General features: G+C 41.2%; 2 protein-coding genes across 3 annotated transcripts in view; one reads left to right on the forward strand and one right to left on the reverse strand.

Moving 5' to 3' along the window:
• The first annotated feature begins 292 nt into the window (after positions 1-292).
• On the forward strand, positions 293-10362 carry LOC120806929 (solute carrier family 41 member 1-like). The gene is made up of 10 exons (XM_040158470.1): positions 293-822; positions 2509-2616; positions 2903-2974; positions 3611-3755; positions 3912-4058; positions 4440-4584; positions 4676-4755; positions 7332-7466; positions 8892-9040; positions 9214-10362. Exons 1-10 carry the CDS (start codon positions 628-630, stop codon positions 9391-9393), a joined length of 1356 nt encoding a protein of 451 aa, XP_040014404.1. The 5' UTR covers positions 293-627; the 3' UTR covers positions 9394-10362.
• Positions 10363-13304: 2942 nt separating this feature from the next.
• si:ch211-236h17.3 (carbohydrate sulfotransferase 11) overlaps positions 13305-20462 on the reverse strand; it is a 28544-nt gene continuing 21386 nt past the window's right edge. For both annotated transcript variants that reach the window (XM_040158472.1, XM_040158471.1), the window contains one exon: positions 13305-14833. In XM_040158472.1, coding sequence (XP_040014406.1) covers positions 13988-14833 — 846 coding nt within the window. In that variant the 3' untranslated portion in view covers positions 13305-13987. The remainder of the gene's footprint in view (positions 14834-20462) is intronic.

Raw genomic sequence — 20462 nt, forward strand, 5'->3', positions numbered from 1 at the left:
CCCAAAGGACCTGGACCTTCTTCAGGCCCCGCGAGAGACTGAGCTTCCAGCGCTCTGCCTCGGCGGTCCGCCTGCTGAAGAGTGAGGCGTGAGAAGAGAAAGTGTGTGTGTGCGTGTGTGTGTGTGTGTGGCTGTAGTGAGTGCACGTATCTGTGTGTGGGGAGGTCTGTTAGTAAGAGAGTGTTGGAAGAGGCTTCACAGACCTGCTGTCAAGTGGACCTGTGTGTGTCCGTGAGTCTTAATATGTGTGTGTGTCCATTCAAGTGGATGAAAGCAGCTTCCTCCGACTAGTCTACCATTTGCAAAAGTACTTTGTGTTGCTGACCTGCCAGTGCGTGCGTGGCAGGTGAAGGGCAAAACAAGCTTTTTGAGTCCTTTGTCGCAGTTTTTTTGCAAAACAACTTTAAGAATAACTGTTTTCAGCAGAGAGCCATCACCTGTGACTTAAGAAAGCGCCTGGAGTGAGAACATTTTTCTCTGCCTGGTTAGCGTTCCCTTGGTCGAAATGGATCATTAAATCCTTCGCAGATCAGCGTGACTAATTCAGCACAAATCTGAGAGCTGTCCCTCTCAACCAGCACATCAAGCAGGGCTTTCCAGGCAGGGATGGGTTAACAGGGATCGGCCATGGTGGTGACCCATCTGGCTCTGGAGCTGCGTTTCCAGGGGAAGAAACTGAGGGGCTTCACGTGCAAACTGACCCGCTCAGCCCACGGCTTCCTGCCAGAGAGCTCGTGGTTCATCGCAGCCCAGGTTCTGCTGCCATACCTGCTGTCTGGCCTGGGCATGGTGGCAGCCGGGATACTCATGGATATTGTGCAAGTATGGAAAAAGTGCACCAGAGTGTTTGTGCACATGAGATTACAAATTTCTACATGAGTCTTGCTGTTTAAACACAGACAGTAGATACCAGACAGGTTTATATGATTCTAAACACCTGCTATGAATGACAACTTAAGCTTGGTCATGTTTTATGATTTTTCATGATCACCACTGTTTTTCATGGGTTCCTGTTTTCATGTATCATTGAGGTGTATTGGTGAGTCGCTGGAAGGCAGAGGGATTTAGACAAGGATTAATGTGATGTTTATGTAAATAATCTGTCATCTACGGATGATCCTTGCAGACAGAAAGCACTTGATAAATTAAATGATTGAATATTCTATTGCTGAATCCAATAGAAAAAAACATCCCAAAAATGTAGTTTACAGAAGGAGAATGTCTATCTCTTGAGGGGTCCTTGGCAAAATAGACATCCAGGGAATTCCTCTAGCAGCCTTTGGCTCGAAACATTTTTTTAATCTAACAATGTACCTGAACACACAACATTCAGGGCACGGTGAGGCAGACAGCAGTATCAGAAACTGAGGCAGATAGAATGGAGCCACCTAATAGCTCTCTCCCTGTGTAACCTCATATAAATATCTCACACAGCATGACATGACTGGCGGCCTGAATTATGCAGCAGGTCAGCCGGCCACTAGTTGAAGCAAAAAGGGCCCGCAGATCAGGTGTCATGGGAGACGCTCTTTGCGGAGCTACAAGCACTTATCATATCCATCGAAATTCACAGGTCAGATGGTTCAGAATTTCTAAATTCACTGCTGCATGTCAGAGGTTGTGAGAAGCACGATTGGCCATGTGGAGCCCGCCCCGCGTCTCCGCTTGCGGCTAAATTAGCTGCTATTAGCAACTGTAACTGTCGGTGTTAGAATTGCCTTGTGGGTAATGTAGGTGCCAGGTTTTGACACAGAAGAACGTGTTAATTAAAAAAGACGATATCCCTGGTTCTGCTGTATTGATTCTGATCTTTTTTTTTTTCATCGGAAGTCCAACAATGCTAAAGGAGTACAATGCTAAATCAGTGGAGTTCTCTTTCAAAACCCCTGTTTTTCTCAGTAAAATGAATGAATCTTGACAAACTAAGCAGTAAAGGTTTGAAAAAGCATCCTTAAATGTTATTTATCGGGAGTTTAACACTCAAAAAACTATTCAGGACTGTGTTGGTGTGGTTAGCTCAAATATTGTTGAAAGGGTGCTGGGAAGATAAGCAAACCACCGCACATTGTCATTACGATTTATTTCAGATGTTACTAAGTTCATATTTGGGGCAGGGAAGTGCGTGATATCACTTTTTTACAGTCCCATCCACTTCCAACCGGTGAGAAATGCACAGCCGAAAATATCTCATGTGAAATTACCAAAACTGCTTTAAATAGGCAGGAAAAATCTAGCGTTTGTGTATGAGCACATCGGTCAGAAAGTAGGTTTAAAAGTCCTTTACGAGAGCCTCATTAATTGTCTCGGTGTTTCAACACCGAGACTGATATTTGCAGTGTAGTGAGAATGAAATTTTGTTAAAGAAAAAAAATGTAGATTGTTATACTGGTCTAAATAACAGTATTTCCTGCTGTGTGTTTCACTGTCATGGATATGAACAGTGGGCTATGTTTGACGAGCTCGCTGGGAACAGAACGTGTCTTAAAAGCCCACTGCGGTGTTTTTCAGCACTGGGAGGTGTTCAAGGAGGTCTCGGAGGTATTTATCTTGGTGCCAGCCCTGGTGGGGCTGAAGGGGAATCTGGAGATGACATTGGCATCCAGACTGTCAACAGCAGTGAGTGGAAACACACTCACACACGTACAGAACACAGAGGCACTCAGAAAGGGATGGAAACAATTGTTTTTTATTTGGTCTGTTTTTCTATCCAGCCTGTACACAAATCAGGACATTTATCAGGGTAGTTCTGAGACTGGACTTCCAAAACATGTATTATTTAAGCAACCAGTGGGAATTAAATTTCCACCCGAACACTGGAAAAAATGTTTTGAACAACTTTAAAACCATTCCCAATGCTATGTGATTGAGAAATGTGATTACGTAAACCTGTCTGCATCCACAGGCCAACACAGGGCAGATGGATGAGGCTCAGCAGCAGTGGAGGATGGTATTCTGTAACCTGGCTCTCATTCAGGTGACACCCTCACTCACCACCACTCAGCACGGTCAGCTCAAACACAGCACACTAGAAAAGTTATTTTAGCACAGCGGCTAGCCAGCTAGTTTCTCTAGTGCACAATACTAAATAAAAGTTATTTGACCAATTTAGCACCCAAATAGTGCATTACACCCACTCATAACACTTCTCAATAGCATATCAATAAATCACACTTCAAGCATATTAATAAAGAGGACATACAGACATCAATACACAATATTTGCACACAGTACTGAGCTTACTACTAAGAGAGGGCACCTGTCAACCAATAAGTACACATGGATATGTGAATTTATGGAGCTATGGATTTATGGGTTAGTTATGGCAAGTGGAATAACATACGATACAGACTCTGGTTAAAAGCAAACCTGAACTGACAAAACTGACCTGAACTGAAACAGCAAATGTTCAGATAAAAAAAGTAAATAGGCTGTGTCACAGTCTTATATGTCTACTTGTAAGAACGTTAATATTGTCTTCTAACTTTTTCTCATTTCTTAGAAAGGATATACTGATATCATGTAGGTAAATAGATACCAAGATAAATACTGTAGATAGAGAGATGTATAGACTGCTAAACAAATTCCCTTATGTGCTGTCCTCCATCCCCAGATCCAGGCCACAGTTGTGGGCTTCTTGGCAGCGGTTGCAGCAGTGGGTCTCGGGGGTATGACCAGGGGGAGAGTGGATGTTATCCAGGCTGCTATCCTGTGTGCCAGCAGCGTCACCACTGCTTTCATTGCTGCGCTCACTCTAGGTCAGACAAAGTCACAAAGCGCTGCAGAGAAATGAATGGCTAGCAATACAGAGCAGAGTAGATACGCGGGATACAACATGGAGGGCAGGAGAGTTTCTTCGCGTAGTGTGTTGTTCTGTGTCGTCTAAGTCAAGGCTTCGTCTTATGCTTCGTTAGGTCTGGTGATGGTGGCAGTGATCATTGGCTCCAGGAGAGTGGGAATCAACCCGGACAACGTGGCCACGCCTATCGCTGCCAGCCTCGGAGATCTCATCACCCTGTCTTTGCTCGCTGGGGTCAGCAGCCTCTTCTTCTGTTACAGAGGTCAGATGTCACACATCACATCAGGGAAGCACCACAGGTCAATTTCAGTACATTCTCTGCCCCTGTGACATGTAGGGACACTAGTTTGTTGGTTGAAGAGGTTGAAACCTGATTCAAACCAGTTGCTTTGAGACAAAAGGGTCTTTGGAAAAGAGATTAAGCACAAAAGATGATCAACATTCACAGAACTGCGAATCAGCAGTATTGTGGTGATGGAGTATTTCAGCCAGAAGTGGGCAGCAAAGGCCACATTTGATTCATGCAAAAGTCTGCCAACTGCAGCAGTAAATCTCTAAGACATCTTTAAAGTCTTCCAAAAGCAAATAGCTTCAAAAGCAAATGCAGTTTGACTGATTTATTGTCTGCTATGTTGTCCTCCAGACATGTGGTACCTGCCTCCTGTGGCGTGTGGTTTCTTGCTGCTGCTTATCCCAGCGTGGGTTAATATTGCCTGTCGCTCTCCACCGGTCAGAGAGGTCCTAAAGTCAGGCTGGCAACCTGTCATTTTGGCCATGTCCATCAGCAGGTGAGCCGACAAGTTTAGGAGTCTAATAGCTACAGCATTTCACCCAGGTGTCCCACTGAGCCTCACGCACTGTACGTCGTCTTCTTCCCAGTATTGGTGGTCTGATTCTGGACAAGACAGTGAGTAATCCAAACTTTGAAGGTATGGCAGTGTTCACCCCAGTCATCAATGGTGAGTAGGAAATGTACTCCATGCAAAAGTAATCTCACCCATCAGACTTACTGGTAATATTTAGCTTTAACCCCCCAGCATTTATAAGTATTATATTAAACACTCAACACACTTTTATGAATGTATTTTCAAAAAAAAACAGATATTGATTGACTGGTACCACGGTATAAAATAAAGACACCTTTACAGTATGTTACAAAGCATTTATTATCTCTTTATACACACATACAAATCATTCAGTTGCTTTTAAGTTTAAAATCTTTATGGCCATTATTTGCATTATAGCACATTACAGAGTGTTATCGTGTTTTATTAAGTGTTCATTTTGTGCCAACCCGTCTAGTAAATGCTGACATATGTAGTTATTTCACCCGACAAGACAACGTGCTTGTGTCTCTAGAGGACAAGTCAGGGGATCACCTAAATCAGTACATTTATCTGACAGCTATAGTTGCTGGTTACTTTACAAATTGAAGGCTTTGCACACACACGTGTTTTCAACTGACCCGGCCGATGAGACCTCTAATCTGGCGTAAATTGGGAGGAGCTGTGCCGGGGTATAACCAAACTCTGTGGGTACATCTCAGCTCCTTCAATTGCATCCACATCTCCCTCACTTGCAACTTTTTCTTGCGTCTTAGTCCCTCTCACTGAAAATGCGAGGAGAGATGCCAAGGAAAAGAGCTGAGGAGAGGGGAAATGGGGAAACATGTTTAGAGAAATTAGACGCCCTTTCCTCTGAACCACCATCTCAGGCGACGTCTGCTTCTGATGACATCAGCGCAGCGGAGTGTTTATTCATCGTCTTGTTCAGCTCAATGTCTACCACGAAGGATGGTCTCATGTGTCCTCGCTCATGGCTCCTCAGAGATCCCTCCTCGCTCTTTGACCCTCCTCGTCTTTGACATGTCCTTCATGATGCAGGACTGGAACGATTTCCAGGTCAAGCGAGGATCAATGGGCAAGGAATGATCAGCGAGGGGGAAAGGAGATGTACCCTGCGCACCAGTGACAACTTGGTACAACAAATTCAACAGAGGGTTGAGGGAGACGTCAATAAAGCATAACACTAATTAGGCTACATAAGTGAAAACAGCTCTGTGGGTGGACTACGGGTGTGCAGGGTTCTCCATATTAATAATGAAACCAACCTATTTTTACACTGTGGTATTACTGCTTTTACTTAAGCAAAACATCTAACACTTCTTCTGCCACTACGTGACATTAAACTGAATTTTTGCAGGAGTGCATGTGACACAGTACTCAGCTGACACTTTCTCCGACAGAATGTTCATTTGAGAGGGCTCAAGAGATGAGGTTAGGATTTTTACTTTGATGACTTTTGACCAAATAGATATTATTGTGGATATTATCCCTTTAATTGAAGCTGAAATAAATCGTGGCCTTTCTTCCAATAGCTCTAAGCAAAGAAATTAACGCTGACATGTTTTCCTGAGGGAGTGGGCAGAGTTGGGATTTGGGGTTATGGTGTTTCAACAGTCCTAATCTTTGAAGAATGATAATTAAGCTTCATAATTAGCTTCTTAATTATCAGTGAAAAAGCCTCATGCCCACTGATATCACGTGGAAACTGTTGAAGCACGCAGATGCTCAGCAGCTAATCCCATTATTTATACATCCCGGTGTCTCCACACCCTGACTGGCTTGACTTCTAAAGGGCTTCAGATATGATCGGTTAATCAGTCATGAGGTATTAAAGTGCTGCTGAAGTTGAGCAGTCTCCTCGCTGTCAAAGGAACCTCAGAGAGGCACATAGGGCCAGATCTTCCCTGACCGAAGTTTGTTGCGCACAAAGCGGCATACTAAGCAGAGAGCAGTAACAATGGTCTTTACATAAACCACGAACCTGATCAGAATGCCAACTATGCATTCACTGGCCCCCGTTTCCGCAGCATCTCTGCCAACCTCAGTGCTACCAAAGACTCTTGCATGTATTGCCATCCCAGTACAGGAAGTGCATTTGCATTCCAATTCAGCACTCTCGCCTCCTGCCCTGTTGACCAGAAACACTCCTCCTGTTTTGTCCAAATGATCCATGTGCTTTAAAGCTCTGCAAGCCAAGAGATTTTGTTCTGCTCCCAGTGAAATCAGCTTGAGGGGAGAGTAATGCTATGATGAATATGGCCCAAAATCCAGACTGCCTTTTCCAGACATGCAAAGAAATAAGTCCTGTGGGACCCTGTGAGTTAGGAGTAACTGCTGATTAGATTTCAAGCAAAATTACTGTTTGGATGGTGAACTGTTTTTCCATGTTTGTTGGAAATGATGATGGTGATGCGGTTTGTCCACTATGACTGTACTACGAGAATTGTACATTGGCAAATACCTAAATAAAACTACCAGTATTAAAACATGATGAAAGGCAAAAAAAATAAATAAATAAAAAATAAAAAATAAAATTGTGGGGGCATTTTAAACAGACAATTAAGCTGTTCTCCACACTGCTGTTTTCCATATTGTATTGTCTTATTTCTAGTTTGATTAAATGTTTATTATAGAACTGATCATTGCTAGACTGGTATTACTTACATCAGTACCTCTCTCTGTCCATGTAGGTGTAGGGGGAAATCTGGTGGCCATCCAGGCCAGTAGGATGTCCACCTACCTCCACTACTGGGGTGTTCCTGGAGCTCTTCCATTTAAGATGAATGTGAACTGTCCTGGACCCTTTGCTACCTTCTGCTCCTCAGGTGAGATGTAGAAACAAATACATGATTTGATTTTTATGCACAACTGTAGCTCTTCTTCAGAAATGATGTTTTTGTTCTGATTCATTTATTTTAATTTATTTTAATTTTCCAACCGTTACAAGAGCAAATTTATTCGTGTCTGGATCGTCTCTATTCATGTTACTTAAGGTCCACAGTCTATACAACAACCTTCACAAAAGATTTTGAAATTAGAGGTTGTTATTCATATTGCTGAGATAATAGCAGCTTGAAAGATCAAAGAAGCTGATGATAAAGCTAATAAGTGTCAGTGAATTTGAGCTTGACTTTCATTTTTTTAAACCTTATATGTAAATAGATATGTTGTCATGCAATTGATATGCAAAGTAACAACGCAATCTAGCAGCATTTAATAACTTTTTTAGCAGTCTTTAGCTACTTTACATTAAACATAGTTGGCAACAGTGACTGTATGTAAATCTACTGCACTTTTGAGTCTGTTTCAGCTAATTATACGGGTTTTGTGGTAGGTTGCATTTACTGTTTACAGTCTTGTTTCCATTGCTAATGGCATAAAAACAAGGATGTGGTTCCTCTAGACAAAATGGAGATGAAGCCGTCAAAGCTTCTTGCAATAGCTGAGGCTGTCAGGTCAAGGATTGAAAAAAATGGCAAAGTCACTTCCAACATGCTTCTTCTTTGTTAAATATTAGGAGAAAGGACCTTAAATGAATAGTTTGACATTTTGGGAAATATGCTATGCTAAATACTAACAGTTAGATGAGAAGATCAATACTACTCTCACCTCTGTGCAGTAAATATGAGCTACAGCCTGCAGCGATTTATCTTTGCTAAGAATAAAAACTAGAAACGGGGAAACAGCAAGCTTGGCTGTTTCCAAAGGTAACAGTTTGTTAGTTAGTCTAATCTGTGCGAAACCCAAGGTGTAAAAATGCCAATTTGAAAACAAGATATGGCGTGGAAATTTGTGAGGGTTAGAGGAAGTGATAAGCATATGTTAATTAAGATAACTTGCTGCTGGTGCCAGCTACATACAGGCCTGGTATGACTCTTTTAACAAAGTGAATAGGCTAAGCATATTTCCCAAGCTGACTATTCCTTTATAACAAGTCTTGTTTGGACCAGAACTAAACCAAGTTTATGGGAAATGTTGTTCATTTAATAATGCCATTGGTTCTAGATTAATGCATCAATCAGCTCTACCATAGTTTTGGTTATTCATGGGATCTTCAACTAGAGTATCACAGTTCATTTGAAATTAAAAGCATTCATGATTGAAAATGCTACACATAACTTCCCTGAACAGAAACCAGCACACAGCAAAAGTCCCGATGTTTCTAAGAAACATAAGAATATATTTTTAGAAGTTGACACTGAACACAGTAGTATGCCCATGTTGTTACTACTTGTTCTGTGTTCACCCAGATGTGAACTCTAAATCAGCCAGAGTCCTGGTCATCCTAGTAGTCCCGGGCCACCTCCTCTTCCTGTACACCATCCACCTCCTGCAAGGAGGCCATACCGCCATGACACCCACCTTCATCATCTGCTACCTTTCTGCAGCTCTGCTTCAGGTCAAATAACCCGATAAAAGTTTTGTCACTCATACTGCCAGAAGAAAAAACAAAACTGTTTACTCTTACAAGACTTAATAAAAATTGACTTTTTTTTTTTTTTTTTTTTTACAGTCTTTTTCCACCAATCTGAGATATTCTCAACTTTGAATCCAACTACTGTCATTATGCAGGTGGTGATTTTGCTTTACGTGACCAGGCTGATGGTGCACTGGCTGTGGCAAAGGGGACTGGATCCAGACAATTTCTCCATCCCCTACCTAACAGCTCTGGGTGACCTGCTGGGGACTGGCTTCTTGGCTCTGACTTTCAGACTGATTCTGATGGTCAACTCAAATGTGACTGGAATTTGAGACCGATATGTGTTCCGGTACAACATGAATGTACTGTTCCCTATGTGCAAGTGGCTGAAACACATTGCAAAGTCCAATGGGCTTCCTTCAAGAAGGAAGATGAGGAAGTATGATGCAAGTATGGCATTCTATTTGTGCCTTGGTACTGATTGTACTGTGGCACATTTTGAGCACAGAAAAATATTTTTTTTAAGCAAATACATTCTACTTTGTAGACAAATGATAATGCAGAGAATAATTTAATTTGAGCAAACACAAATCTCCTCTGTGCTCAATAAATGTATTTTTTTATTCACTATTATCCAAGTGCACAGTAATGACCTCTCACTCAGTTTTACTAATTTGCTCTCTAATTCCATCCAATTTGCACATAACCCAGCACATTATGAATCTGCCTCTGTCAAGAGATGAGAGGAAAAAGGAGACAGTCTGGTGGGAAATAACAGAAAGAACTTTCTCAAGAGTTCAGTCAGACGCTGAGCTGAACAAAAACACACAGTTACACCCACAGACACAGTCTGTTGCTAGCTGGCTTACAGCTTACATGCAGTTGGCACACTGGGTGGTTGGGGTGAATCAATACAGAGTCCAATGGTCGGAGTCATGCGAGTGAAACTTCAATTTCTGTCTGAACACACTTTAACATTCGTGGCACAATTTTAGCCTGTCCAAAAAATGGACTTGGTCATTTCTGGTTAGCTGTGTTGTCGCCAGTCAGATTGCTATCAGGATAGTTGATTACAGCCAATCTGAGAGAGGGAAGTAGGGAAGCACTGGGAAAATGATAAGTAGGGTAACACAGCTACATGAAAGTACTTAATACCATTTTGGTTACAGCAAAACTAGTTTTATGAAACTTTCTAAAACAATGCTTGCAAGTTAGTCTCTACCAAGCTTTTTTAGGTTTTGTAGGTAGCTACTGTAGCTGACAGATAGTTTCCAGGTAAGCAGTAGCTAGCTAAATTAGTTGGCTAACTTGATGAATGCCAGCTACTCAGCCAAGGCATGACAATCAGTTGCTTTGAAAAAAAAGTGCCCATAAATGTTTTAACTCAGTAGCACACATGTTCGTAAAAAATGCAAGCAGGGAACCCTGAGCTGAGTGTAATATTGACACTCATCACCCACAACATTAAAAGCAGTGACAGGTGAAGTAAACATTGACTACCTCGTTACAAATGGCTCCTGTTAAGACGTGGGATACATTAGGCAGCAGGGGAAAAGTCTGTTTTGAAGTTGATGTGTTGGAAGCAGGAAAAATGGGCAAGCATAAGGACCTGAGCGACTTTGACAAGGACGTCTCCAAAACGGCAGATCCTGTGGGGTATTCATGCGGTTGTCAGTACCTATCAAAAGTGGTGTAAGGACGGACAACCGGTGAAGCGGTGACAGGGTCCTGGTCACCCAAGGCTCATTGATAAGTGTTGGGAGCAAATGTTAGCCCATCTGGTCTAATCCCATACAAGAGCTATGGTAGCACAAATTGCTGAAAACCTTAATGCTGGCTATGATAGTAAGCTGTCACAACACAGTGTATCACACCTTGCTGCATATGAGGCTGCGTAGCCACAGACCGGTCAGAGTGCCCAGAGAGTTCTCCCTCCGATTGAGCATCTGTGGGATGTGCTGGAAAAACAAGTCCGATCCATCTAGGCCCCACCTCACAACTTACAGGACTTAAAGGATCTGATGCTAATGCTTTGGTGCCTGATGCAACAGGATACCTTTAGAGGTCTTCAGAAGTCCATGCCTTGACGGGTTAGAGCTGTTTTGGGGGGGCGAGGGGGATCCAACCAGTATTAGGCAGGTGGTTCTACTGTTGTGCCTGATTGGTGTATATTGCAAGCTTAAAAATTTAAAAATTATTATTATGAACTATTATTACTATGAACTAATAGCATGCTTTTAAAATGAGATGTAACAAACTGTCCAACAAAATTGTATCTTAGATTTAGATTTTTTTTAATTTAGAGGCACAGTTGGCATTCAGTTTTTTAAAAAGGAACTACATTATTGATTATGCCTTGGCTACATGGAATCATCAAATAAGACAGCTAGCTTAGTTAGATACTGTTTATCTGGCAGAGCACAGAATTACAATGGTAAATGAGTAAGAGGGGATAAAAATCTATATCTAAGAAATGATTGTGTTTCTACATCTCATTTTAAAAGCCTGCTATTAGGTCATTAGTAATATTTAGTAAGTTAGCTAGCTACATTAATATTACTCCCAACTAAGGGTTTTACGCTTTACATTTTTTACAAGTGCTTGTGCCACTGAGTTAAAACATTTAGTAGTACTTTTTTCAAAGGAACTGATTGTCATGCCTTGGCTGAGTAGCTGGCAATCATCAAGTTAGCCAGCTAGCTTAGTTAGTTACTGCTTATCTGGCAACTGTCAGCTACAGTAGCTACCTACCAAGATAACTAGGTAAAGACTAATTTAACAGTGGTTGATAAAACTAAATGAGTAACAAAACTGTATAAACAACTTTAGTGTGGGTTTGGTGACCCTACCATTTCCCCAGTGCTTCCCTACTTCCCTAGTCACCGCTAATCCTACTAGCAATCGGATCGGAGACAAAGCAGCCCAACAGAAATGACCTACTCCAATTTTTTGATTTGTTTAAATTGTGGCTGTAACACTGTGTCAGGTTGAGCAAGGCAAATTTGAGCAGAGATGCTCAGAGATCAAGATAGACACAGTGACAATGTCCAAGGGTTTGAGTGTCCGCAGAGCAGGGATTTAGAGAGCAAATGTGTGCCAGAGTGAGACTTATTACTGTACACTTATATAGATATTAACAAATACATTTATTGAGCACAGAGTGCTTTTTTTTTTTTTTTCACAAATTAAATGTTAAAAAAAATGTCATCTTCCGTGCTCAAATTATCCCTTCATGCTCCTGATTGAGGCACAAAGATTACACCGTTGATAAAGGGCTGCAAAAAGAAAAGTGCACACAACCTGGCTCAACATAGAAAGTGGAGGACAGTGTGGACTTATTTTCCACTTTGGTTTCCATATTTGCCAGCTCACTTTTGTCAGAAGTGGTACACTGTTCCCTGGAGTTTCACTGGGCTCAATATCGACACCACCAAGCTTGGCTCCGTAGAAACAACATCCATCTGAAATGGATGCAAGTGGGAGTACTGTAGAACCACTGTATTGTTAACTGTTGACACATCTGCTCAGACACTGTCAGCTATTAAATGTTAGATGTCAAACGATTCTATTAAGACAATAATAATATATAACTGAGTGTAAATGTATAGTAACATAAATCAGATGCTACACTGTCTGGAGGAATGTTAGATTTGATCGTGTTTATTTTATTTAGATTTGTGCCTTTGAACCGTGATAAGCCTTCAGTTCTCTGATGCGTTCCTGAACTCTGAGTTTGTTGTTGCAAAATTTATACTGGTTGTTTGATTTTTTGTGCAGCACAGTGCCACTGAATATACCCTGTTGTATTGAACTGTCTCTATGTTACCATGTGTTGCAGATATCGACAATACAGATGTTTCTCTGTGCTATTTTTGTGTACTAATAATTTAGTAAGCATCTCTCTGTATGGGGCCTTTTCAATTGTTTGATATGTACTTTTAGAAAGACGATTGTCTTTAGTGATCTGAAAATAGCATCAAAAGATGGTAATAATCTTATTTTCACAGTGACATCAAACTTGATTGGACATTGTAGTGCCGTCACATTTGTAAAAACGTCTGGATGACATCTTTGCAGCCATGATTTGTTTAAGTAAAATACTTATATATAAGTCATGACTGCTGTTTTCTGAAGGATATCTGTACAGGGAGTGTGTCAAGAATTCGGATCGTTGCCTTCACAACTTCTAAACATTAGTAACTCTAATATTCAAAGCAATAAAGAAATTCTTGCTGAAATGCATTTATTTGAAAATTGTGAGAGAACTATATATCTATTTTGGTTTGTATGACTTTGTAGAGTCAGAAATAACAATAAATTAAGACAGTATCAAAGTTACACAACAATCTCTTCCTACAGTACAAAAAATAAAAACAGTCACAGTTACAAATTGTCAATGTCATTTTCTGCTGGGGTCAAAATAGGGCCCGTAATTAAAAGGCACACATGTTTGAAGACAAGCACTGTCCAAATGTGATTTTAATACTTTCATTATGTTACTGCACCTTGTAGAGATTACATTTGTGCAAATTACACATTTGAAACAGCAGACAAGTGAAATGAAATGTAACCAAATTTGAATGGCATTCACACATTCAGAGACAGTGACCAACATCCACTGGATCACTGTTTACAGTAAAATATAATTTGCTTTCATTAGGCAGAACTTTTAATCTTGTGAGAGAAGGTGCTCTCCTACTTGTGTCCTCTGTGTGCTCAGAAGTTCTTCAGCTTGATGTTCTATCTGTAAAAATAAGCTCTCCTAAGGATAAAGTTTCATTGCTTTTATGGTGCTTCTTTCTTTTAAAACTGTATTTGTAGTGTCTGTAATAAGGCCTACAGAGAAGGAGACATCTCAGAAACAAACTGTACTTTGCCAGACTCCGTAGTTTCAAGTGGAGTCAGTGGATGAGTGACATCCCAGCCTCATCTAAACTTGAGGTAGGCTGGTATGGAATAGTTGAAGAGCAGGAAGTCCATACGATAGAGGTTGTATAGTTTCTTCTGGTAAAAAGGGCTGATGTTTTGGAAGAACTGGGCTGCCATGTCTCCTGTAGTCCTGGTGCTCTTGGACGAGGCAGGGAAGCTGACCTGGTCCTCCACCCCGGCCAGCTGCAGCACATAGCTGGAGTCCTGCTCCAGCGTCTCGTATTTCCCCACCACGTCGTAGTGGATGAGGCACGGGTGGCACAGCGAGTGCACCCGCTCCCAGTGCTCATTGAAGGGTTCCTCTCGCTGAGTGGCCGGATCCACGAGGTAATAGACGAACTCATCGAAGGAGACATCATTTCCTCTCTCCAGAGCCTCCGGCTGTGGGTCTAGCCTGTGCCGCCGCACTATCTTTGTGCCGTAGCGTTTATGAAAAGCTGTGTTGTAGCTCCGTGTGAATTTGTTGCGATATGCAGACACCAGCCGCTCAAAGGGCTCACGTACGAAGATGAATTTCAGGTAGGAGCGAAGACGCTGGTTAATCTGAGAGGTGGAGTACTCCGACAGGGTACGGAGGTTTCCTGGGACATGGGCCTCATTGGCGGGGATAGCCAGTGGATCTCTGTGGGACCCTGCAACGCCTGTCAGAACCATGAGCACCCGCTTCCAGTTGGTGCAGGCCACTTTGGGCACGTAGCAGTACAGCAAGCCATGCTGGTCGTCAACAATGACGTGCTTCAGGTCCTCGGGGATGAGGACTCTGCGTTTGCGGGTGTAGGAGTGGCAGGCCTCCTCTAACAGCTCCCGTCGGCCCTGATGGATCGCCTGTACTGCTGATTCAATCTGCAGGGAGAAGGAAAAGAAAAATTAAACAGGAAGGACTATTTGTATTTAACTAAACCTGAAGCACTAGCCCACTTTTAAAGAATAATACTGGGTTAGTTTTGGCCATTATTCATATTAATAGCATTGTCCTGAGATCTGAGAATGCAGCAACATCACTATAAGAAAGTTTAGATGGGGCAAAAACACCAGCAGTCTAACACACAGGTTGTTAGCAAACCGCCAGGTTAACCAAACCTATTTCGAACTTTCCCCATGCAATGAAGGTCCCTATCTGACATTTTGAATTTTTACGCCCAAAAAGTGTTGAACCAGAAACGATTAGGCTAGTCGGTTTATCAATTGCAAAAATGATCTGCAACTATTTTATCAATGGATTAATCATTTAAGCTCTTTTTCAAGCAGAAATGCCAAACATTTTCTAAATCCAGCATCTCAAATGGGGAAAACTTGCCTTTCATTGTTTTATATCATTGTAAATTTAACATCTTTGGATTTGGGACTGTTGGTCTGAGTTTGAGCACTGGGAAACTGCGATGGGCATTTTTCCCTATTTTCTGGCGTTTAACAGAACAAACGTTTAATGGAGTGATTAAGAAAATAATTGTGTGATTTTATGCTCTGAAAATAATAAATTGAGCCCTTGTTAAATTCCTGCACGCTTTCAGCTAGATTGATGTTTTTACTTCAGAATAATATGGTTTAAATAATGTGGAAAAACTGTTGGCATGTTTAAATCTGACTCCTTGCTTTTCTTACGTAGTTGGATTTCATTTTAGCAATGTTGTCGTGTTACCAGATCTCCGCAGTTAACTTGGTGGGTACAATAGTTAGGCCTAGAGGGCCTAAGAGAGAAAAATATACCAGAATCTATAGCATAAAAATTATCCAACTGGAGCAGATAGCCTGCGCATTCTGCTGATAGCCAAGCCACTTCTGTAGGTTCCCCGAGTGTGAGAATGGGAAAGTGGTCTCAGACTTTTGGACCCCCTGTATATTCTCAGATACCTCTCTGGAGGTCTTAATCACAGTCCATCCCCTACCATCTGCATAAAGCCTTAATAAAATCATGGGTCAGCCAGTTCATCTTGGCCTCCTCATGGCACAAACACCTTATTTACTCCTTTGACTTAATCAGCCTGGCTCTCCACTGCAGCGGTCGGAGCCATGAGCCTCTCAGTTTGACTCAGTGCCTGACACTATGTGTGGCTCTCTGTTTACTGGCAGACGCTGGAACATCAAGGATACACCAGACTGACCAAAGAGTGTAGAGCTAACACTCACCCTTCTCAGCAGGAATTTGTGTAGTGTATTTATGCAACACTGTCGTTCCACCTCCGACTTTAATCTCTTCATATGATTTTGTACAGTTTTCTGGAGGAGATTAAAATAGCCACCAGGATGCACCACAAGACAAACATGTCATTCAAAGAGAATACCAAAGTCTTCTTACGTGTGTCGGGGAAATATGCACACATGTCAAATGTTGCGAAAAGCTGCGCTTATATATTAAAGCTAAGATTCACTAAGTAACTAAATTGATAAATCCCACTCAAAAAGAACTCATTAAAGAAAACTTTATTATGAAAAGGATGTTTTAGAGCACAAAGTTGCTTGCTTTAGTGGATTAGTTTCAAATGTGAATCAATTTACACTTGCAATTTGTGATGAAGAAGCTATTTGCTTTTCAAGCCACTTTTTTGGGTCATATGCTATCTCCCTTGATCCAAAAATGTTTAAAACTGCACTAATCAAAATTTTTATATTGACAAAGAATAAAATGATTATGTGAATTGCGAAAGGGGTCACAATTTCCACCTTACTCTGCAATTCCCCTCAATTCTATGGTGCGTTTTAATGTCTTTCAGCTCGTTATTTAGGTTCTATGGCCCACGAATTCACTAATTTGGGTTCATGCTCAGGTGTCATTCAACACTGTTTCCTCCAGCAGCTATCTTAAATAAACCCATTGTCCTTTACTTGCTGAACACTCAAACAGTCTGTCTCAAACAAGAGACAGACAAAGTTAGTGGCTAGTTGGTGAACCCATTTCGCAGCTAAGAACCAGACATTTCTCTCAGGAACCAAGCTAAAAGGAGAGTGAATATCTGGACTTCAATCCATCAGGAGGCAAGAAACACGACTCCAAATAAATGTTAATATTTTTTTCTTTCAACTAGATGTGTAAACAGGCACTTGCTTGCTAACATAACCAATAAGGTTATCATGTGATGATATGCCAGTGTTGTATTTACAGCTTTTTCTACTGCCCCAAACAAGCAAAAAAAAAAGAAAAGCAGCTTTAAATTTCAATTTAACAACCAAGGTGTTACATTTATCTGAAATGAGTAGTACTGACAGTTTTTATGAATGTATGTATATTTTCCCTTTATTTCCATCTGTGTATGGACTTTTGTTTCTCAGTCAATTCAAAACTAGTGATCACTGGTCAAAAGATTAAATCAAGCCATTATCCTCCACTTCTGTCATTAAGCCTTTAATCTGATTACCTGCTGCACATCACAACATGTATAAGCAAAGGAACACAAAAACATTCATATATGTTTACGGATATAAATAAATATATTGATCTTGCATTAACCCTATTCACTGCCTGTTTCCATCCTGAGGGCTGAGTAGCTTCCTCCTGCTGGGGAAGCATTTAAGTGGAATGGAACAAAGAAAATATCACAAGCAATTAAAAGTAAATAATGTCTGCTGGAGCTGGTTTGTTTTCTGGCATCTATACCTTCCTTCTCCTCACAAGGAGATTTAACTGGAAACAGCTGTTACAGAGCTGCTTTTATAGCACTGTGCCTCCGAGTAGAGCTCCGACATTTACATCGATGAATAAGCTGTGTGGATTTATAAAGAGATAAAGTGACTATTTAAAGCCCCACCCAGGGGTGTATATCAGAGAAAATCCCCTTTAATTGGCAAAATCCCTTAACAAAAGCATTGTAATAAATTCAGTCATTTTGTGCGGACACGCTACTTTTTAAAAGGCATGCTGAGTTATCTGTCTATTCAGTATCAATGCGATTTTGTTCCAAAACACAGCAGGGGGCTGAAAAGTGAAATTCTGAATCCAAGTATCTCAGCACCCCATTTTGCAGTCACGCTGTTGTTGTTGTTATTACAGTGAGTAATGCAGATTTGGATGAACCCAATGAAATGGAATGATAAATTCAGGGTAGAGAAACTAATAAAGCGCTGCATGTGGTCAGATCTCTGTGTAAATATAAACACCAAACACATTTCATACTATTACTGTTAAGCAATTGGTCAACACATTATAGTCCACCCATTTTTTTTTTTTTTTTTTGGATAAACAACACTATCAACCTCACAGATAACTTTAAAATATTATTTCAACATTGGCTTTGGCAATAAGATCCTTTTTTGTGGGCATGTGATCACAGTTATATTTGCTGCATTGAGCCTCAAACACCAAAGGATAAGGTAACTACCTTTCCCCGTTAGAGCACAACAAGACTAAAAGTGCCTGTATACTCTGTCAGAAGTGCTAGTTGGACAGTCGATTAACTTCCCTCACCTTTCCAACGTCGGATTGGAGGGGGGGGGGTCTGTGTCCGACCATTTCCGTAAATTTCCAACGATCCGACATTCATACCCACTTCTCTCTCTCTAGCTCTTTTTCATTTATGCAACTATTTTTGACCCTTTCATGTGAACAACTGAGTACAACACTATAAATACCTTCCAGGAGAGAATGTCTGAAAATTTGTGCCATTATCCCCATATTTGAACAATATTGCATCTTCTCCCTCTATGGAACAACTGGCTTTTCACTCCACTTTTGGACTAGAATAGCTCAAACCTTTGATTGGTGGGACAACTTGTCGTGCGAACAACTACTTTTGGCGTATAACTCTACCCTAAGACAGTCCTGCTAGCAGCTCTGTTAGGCTGTAGTGCTTTCAGCTACATGCTAACAACAGCATGCAAACATGCTCAAAGTGAAAATGCTAACGTGCTAATGCTTGGCAGGTATAATGGGTCCGTCCCAATACCCACACTTGCACTATTAGTGAGTAGTCACATGGCTACTTGCGTGACGTATTTCCGGTAATTGCCATAGTGCCCAAGTGCCTGTGCCTCAAGTGTGTGGAGGTCGATTAATAAAACAAGCCCATCGCTAGACATGATTAGCGGAAAAAATAATTTGGATCAAACATACAGTTTTACAATCAAGGTATAATCATAGCTGGGAGGAGGAATACAATTAATAAAGTAATTAAATTGGTTATTTAGAAGCCCGCAGCTCTACTGTTCATTAAAGAGACATTATTTTTGATGGTTTGATGGAAGTATGGAACCTATATCTCAGTCTTTGATAAAGGCATCTAATATTTATGTCGACAGTTTCAGATATGCAATATTAACGTTATCAGTCTGATTAAGAAGAACAGACTGGTATGTGAGGAAGTTCTGCCATATTTGTAGTGTTTGGACATGAACAGTTTTCAGGCTGAATCCAAATTGTCATAAACTAAATGTCATCCTCATGGTGGGGCTAGAGGAAAAGTCATGGGATCACCAAAAAAAAAAGTAGGATTCATCCTTTTGGGACAATGAATCTCTGTGCAAAATTTTCTGACATTGCAACGAATAGTTGTTGAGATATTTCAGTCTGGACCAAAGTGGTGGACTGAGCGACAGACCAACATTGCCATTGCTTGAGCCAAGACAAATTGTGATAGCACTAGCATCCCCTAAATGGTCTACATAGACTTACACTGTATGCTACTGTATGGTACAATACTGAGGTCACTTGTTAATCCATTGTCTTGTGTGCCTTCAGTGTTACTGTAGGAGTAAGCGGAGGTATGAGCTCTTGATTGTCTCCAGTCTGATACTGCCCGTACAAACCCATTAATCTCCCCCAATAAATGTCACTGGTGTAATTCAACAGAATTGCTGACCTTTTTCTCTGCTGGATAAAACATCAAAGCAGCTGTACTTGACATGAAAAATATCACAACAATCGAAGACATCACAAAGATCAGGAGTGATTTGTTTATCAGCCACTAACTCAGAAAAGGAGGTACTTTCCTTCAAGTTCAACTGAGATAAGTTTATGAGGGCTGGTGCAAAACAGATTATTTAATTGGACAGATTGTGATAGCAGAAAATACATGCTTTTATTCTTTTTCCCATATGTCTGCCTACTCCTACATGGGTTCAGACATGGGGGCTTGAACATAACGTATACAGACATTTTAGGGGCCAGTGGCTCAATTTGAGAAACGAGACTAAGGGCCGTATTCACAGAGGTTTTTGCACCTGAAAAACTGATGTGATGCATTTTTCCCCCCAAAGAGGGGACAGAGAACGATTAAGTATTCTGGTGGATTTTCTTTGATCACGCTATATGCGACTGTTCTGCGGTGAAACTTCTCTAGCCTGTCTTGAGCTTTTGGAGTCATCTTAGCTGGGCACCCACTTCTAGGGAGCGTAGCCGCAGAACTACATCGTCTCCATAAATTGTCCAATAAATCCCACCTCTGCCTCAACCGTACTTATGAGCTCTCCTTCACAGGTGAGCTCTCCTTCCCCTGCACAGTGCATCCGCAGGGCAGTTCCAGGCACAGTCCAGGAGCCGACG

This window comes from Xiphias gladius, chromosome 21, assembly GCF_016859285.1.
Source record: "Xiphias gladius isolate SHS-SW01 ecotype Sanya breed wild chromosome 21, ASM1685928v1, whole genome shotgun sequence".
NCBI classification, from domain to species: Eukaryota; Metazoa; Chordata; class Actinopteri; order Istiophoriformes; family Xiphiidae; genus Xiphias; species Xiphias gladius.

What these genes read in the sequence shown, in the direction of transcription:
- LOC120806929 (XM_040158470.1), top strand. Translation starts at nt 628, where the DNA reads ATGGTGGTGACCCATCTGGCTCTGGAGCTGCGTTTCCAGGGGAAGAAA. An exon ending in GTAACCTGGCTCTCATTCAG is followed by an intron (nt 2,975 to 3,610) that starts GTGACACCCTCA and finishes CTCCATCCCCAG; the next exon opens with ATCCAGGCCACAGTTGTGGG. An exon ending in TGCTACCTTCTGCTCCTCAG is followed by an intron (nt 7,467 to 8,891) that starts GTGAGATGTAGA and finishes GTGTTCACCCAG; the next exon opens with ATGTGAACTCTAAATCAGCC.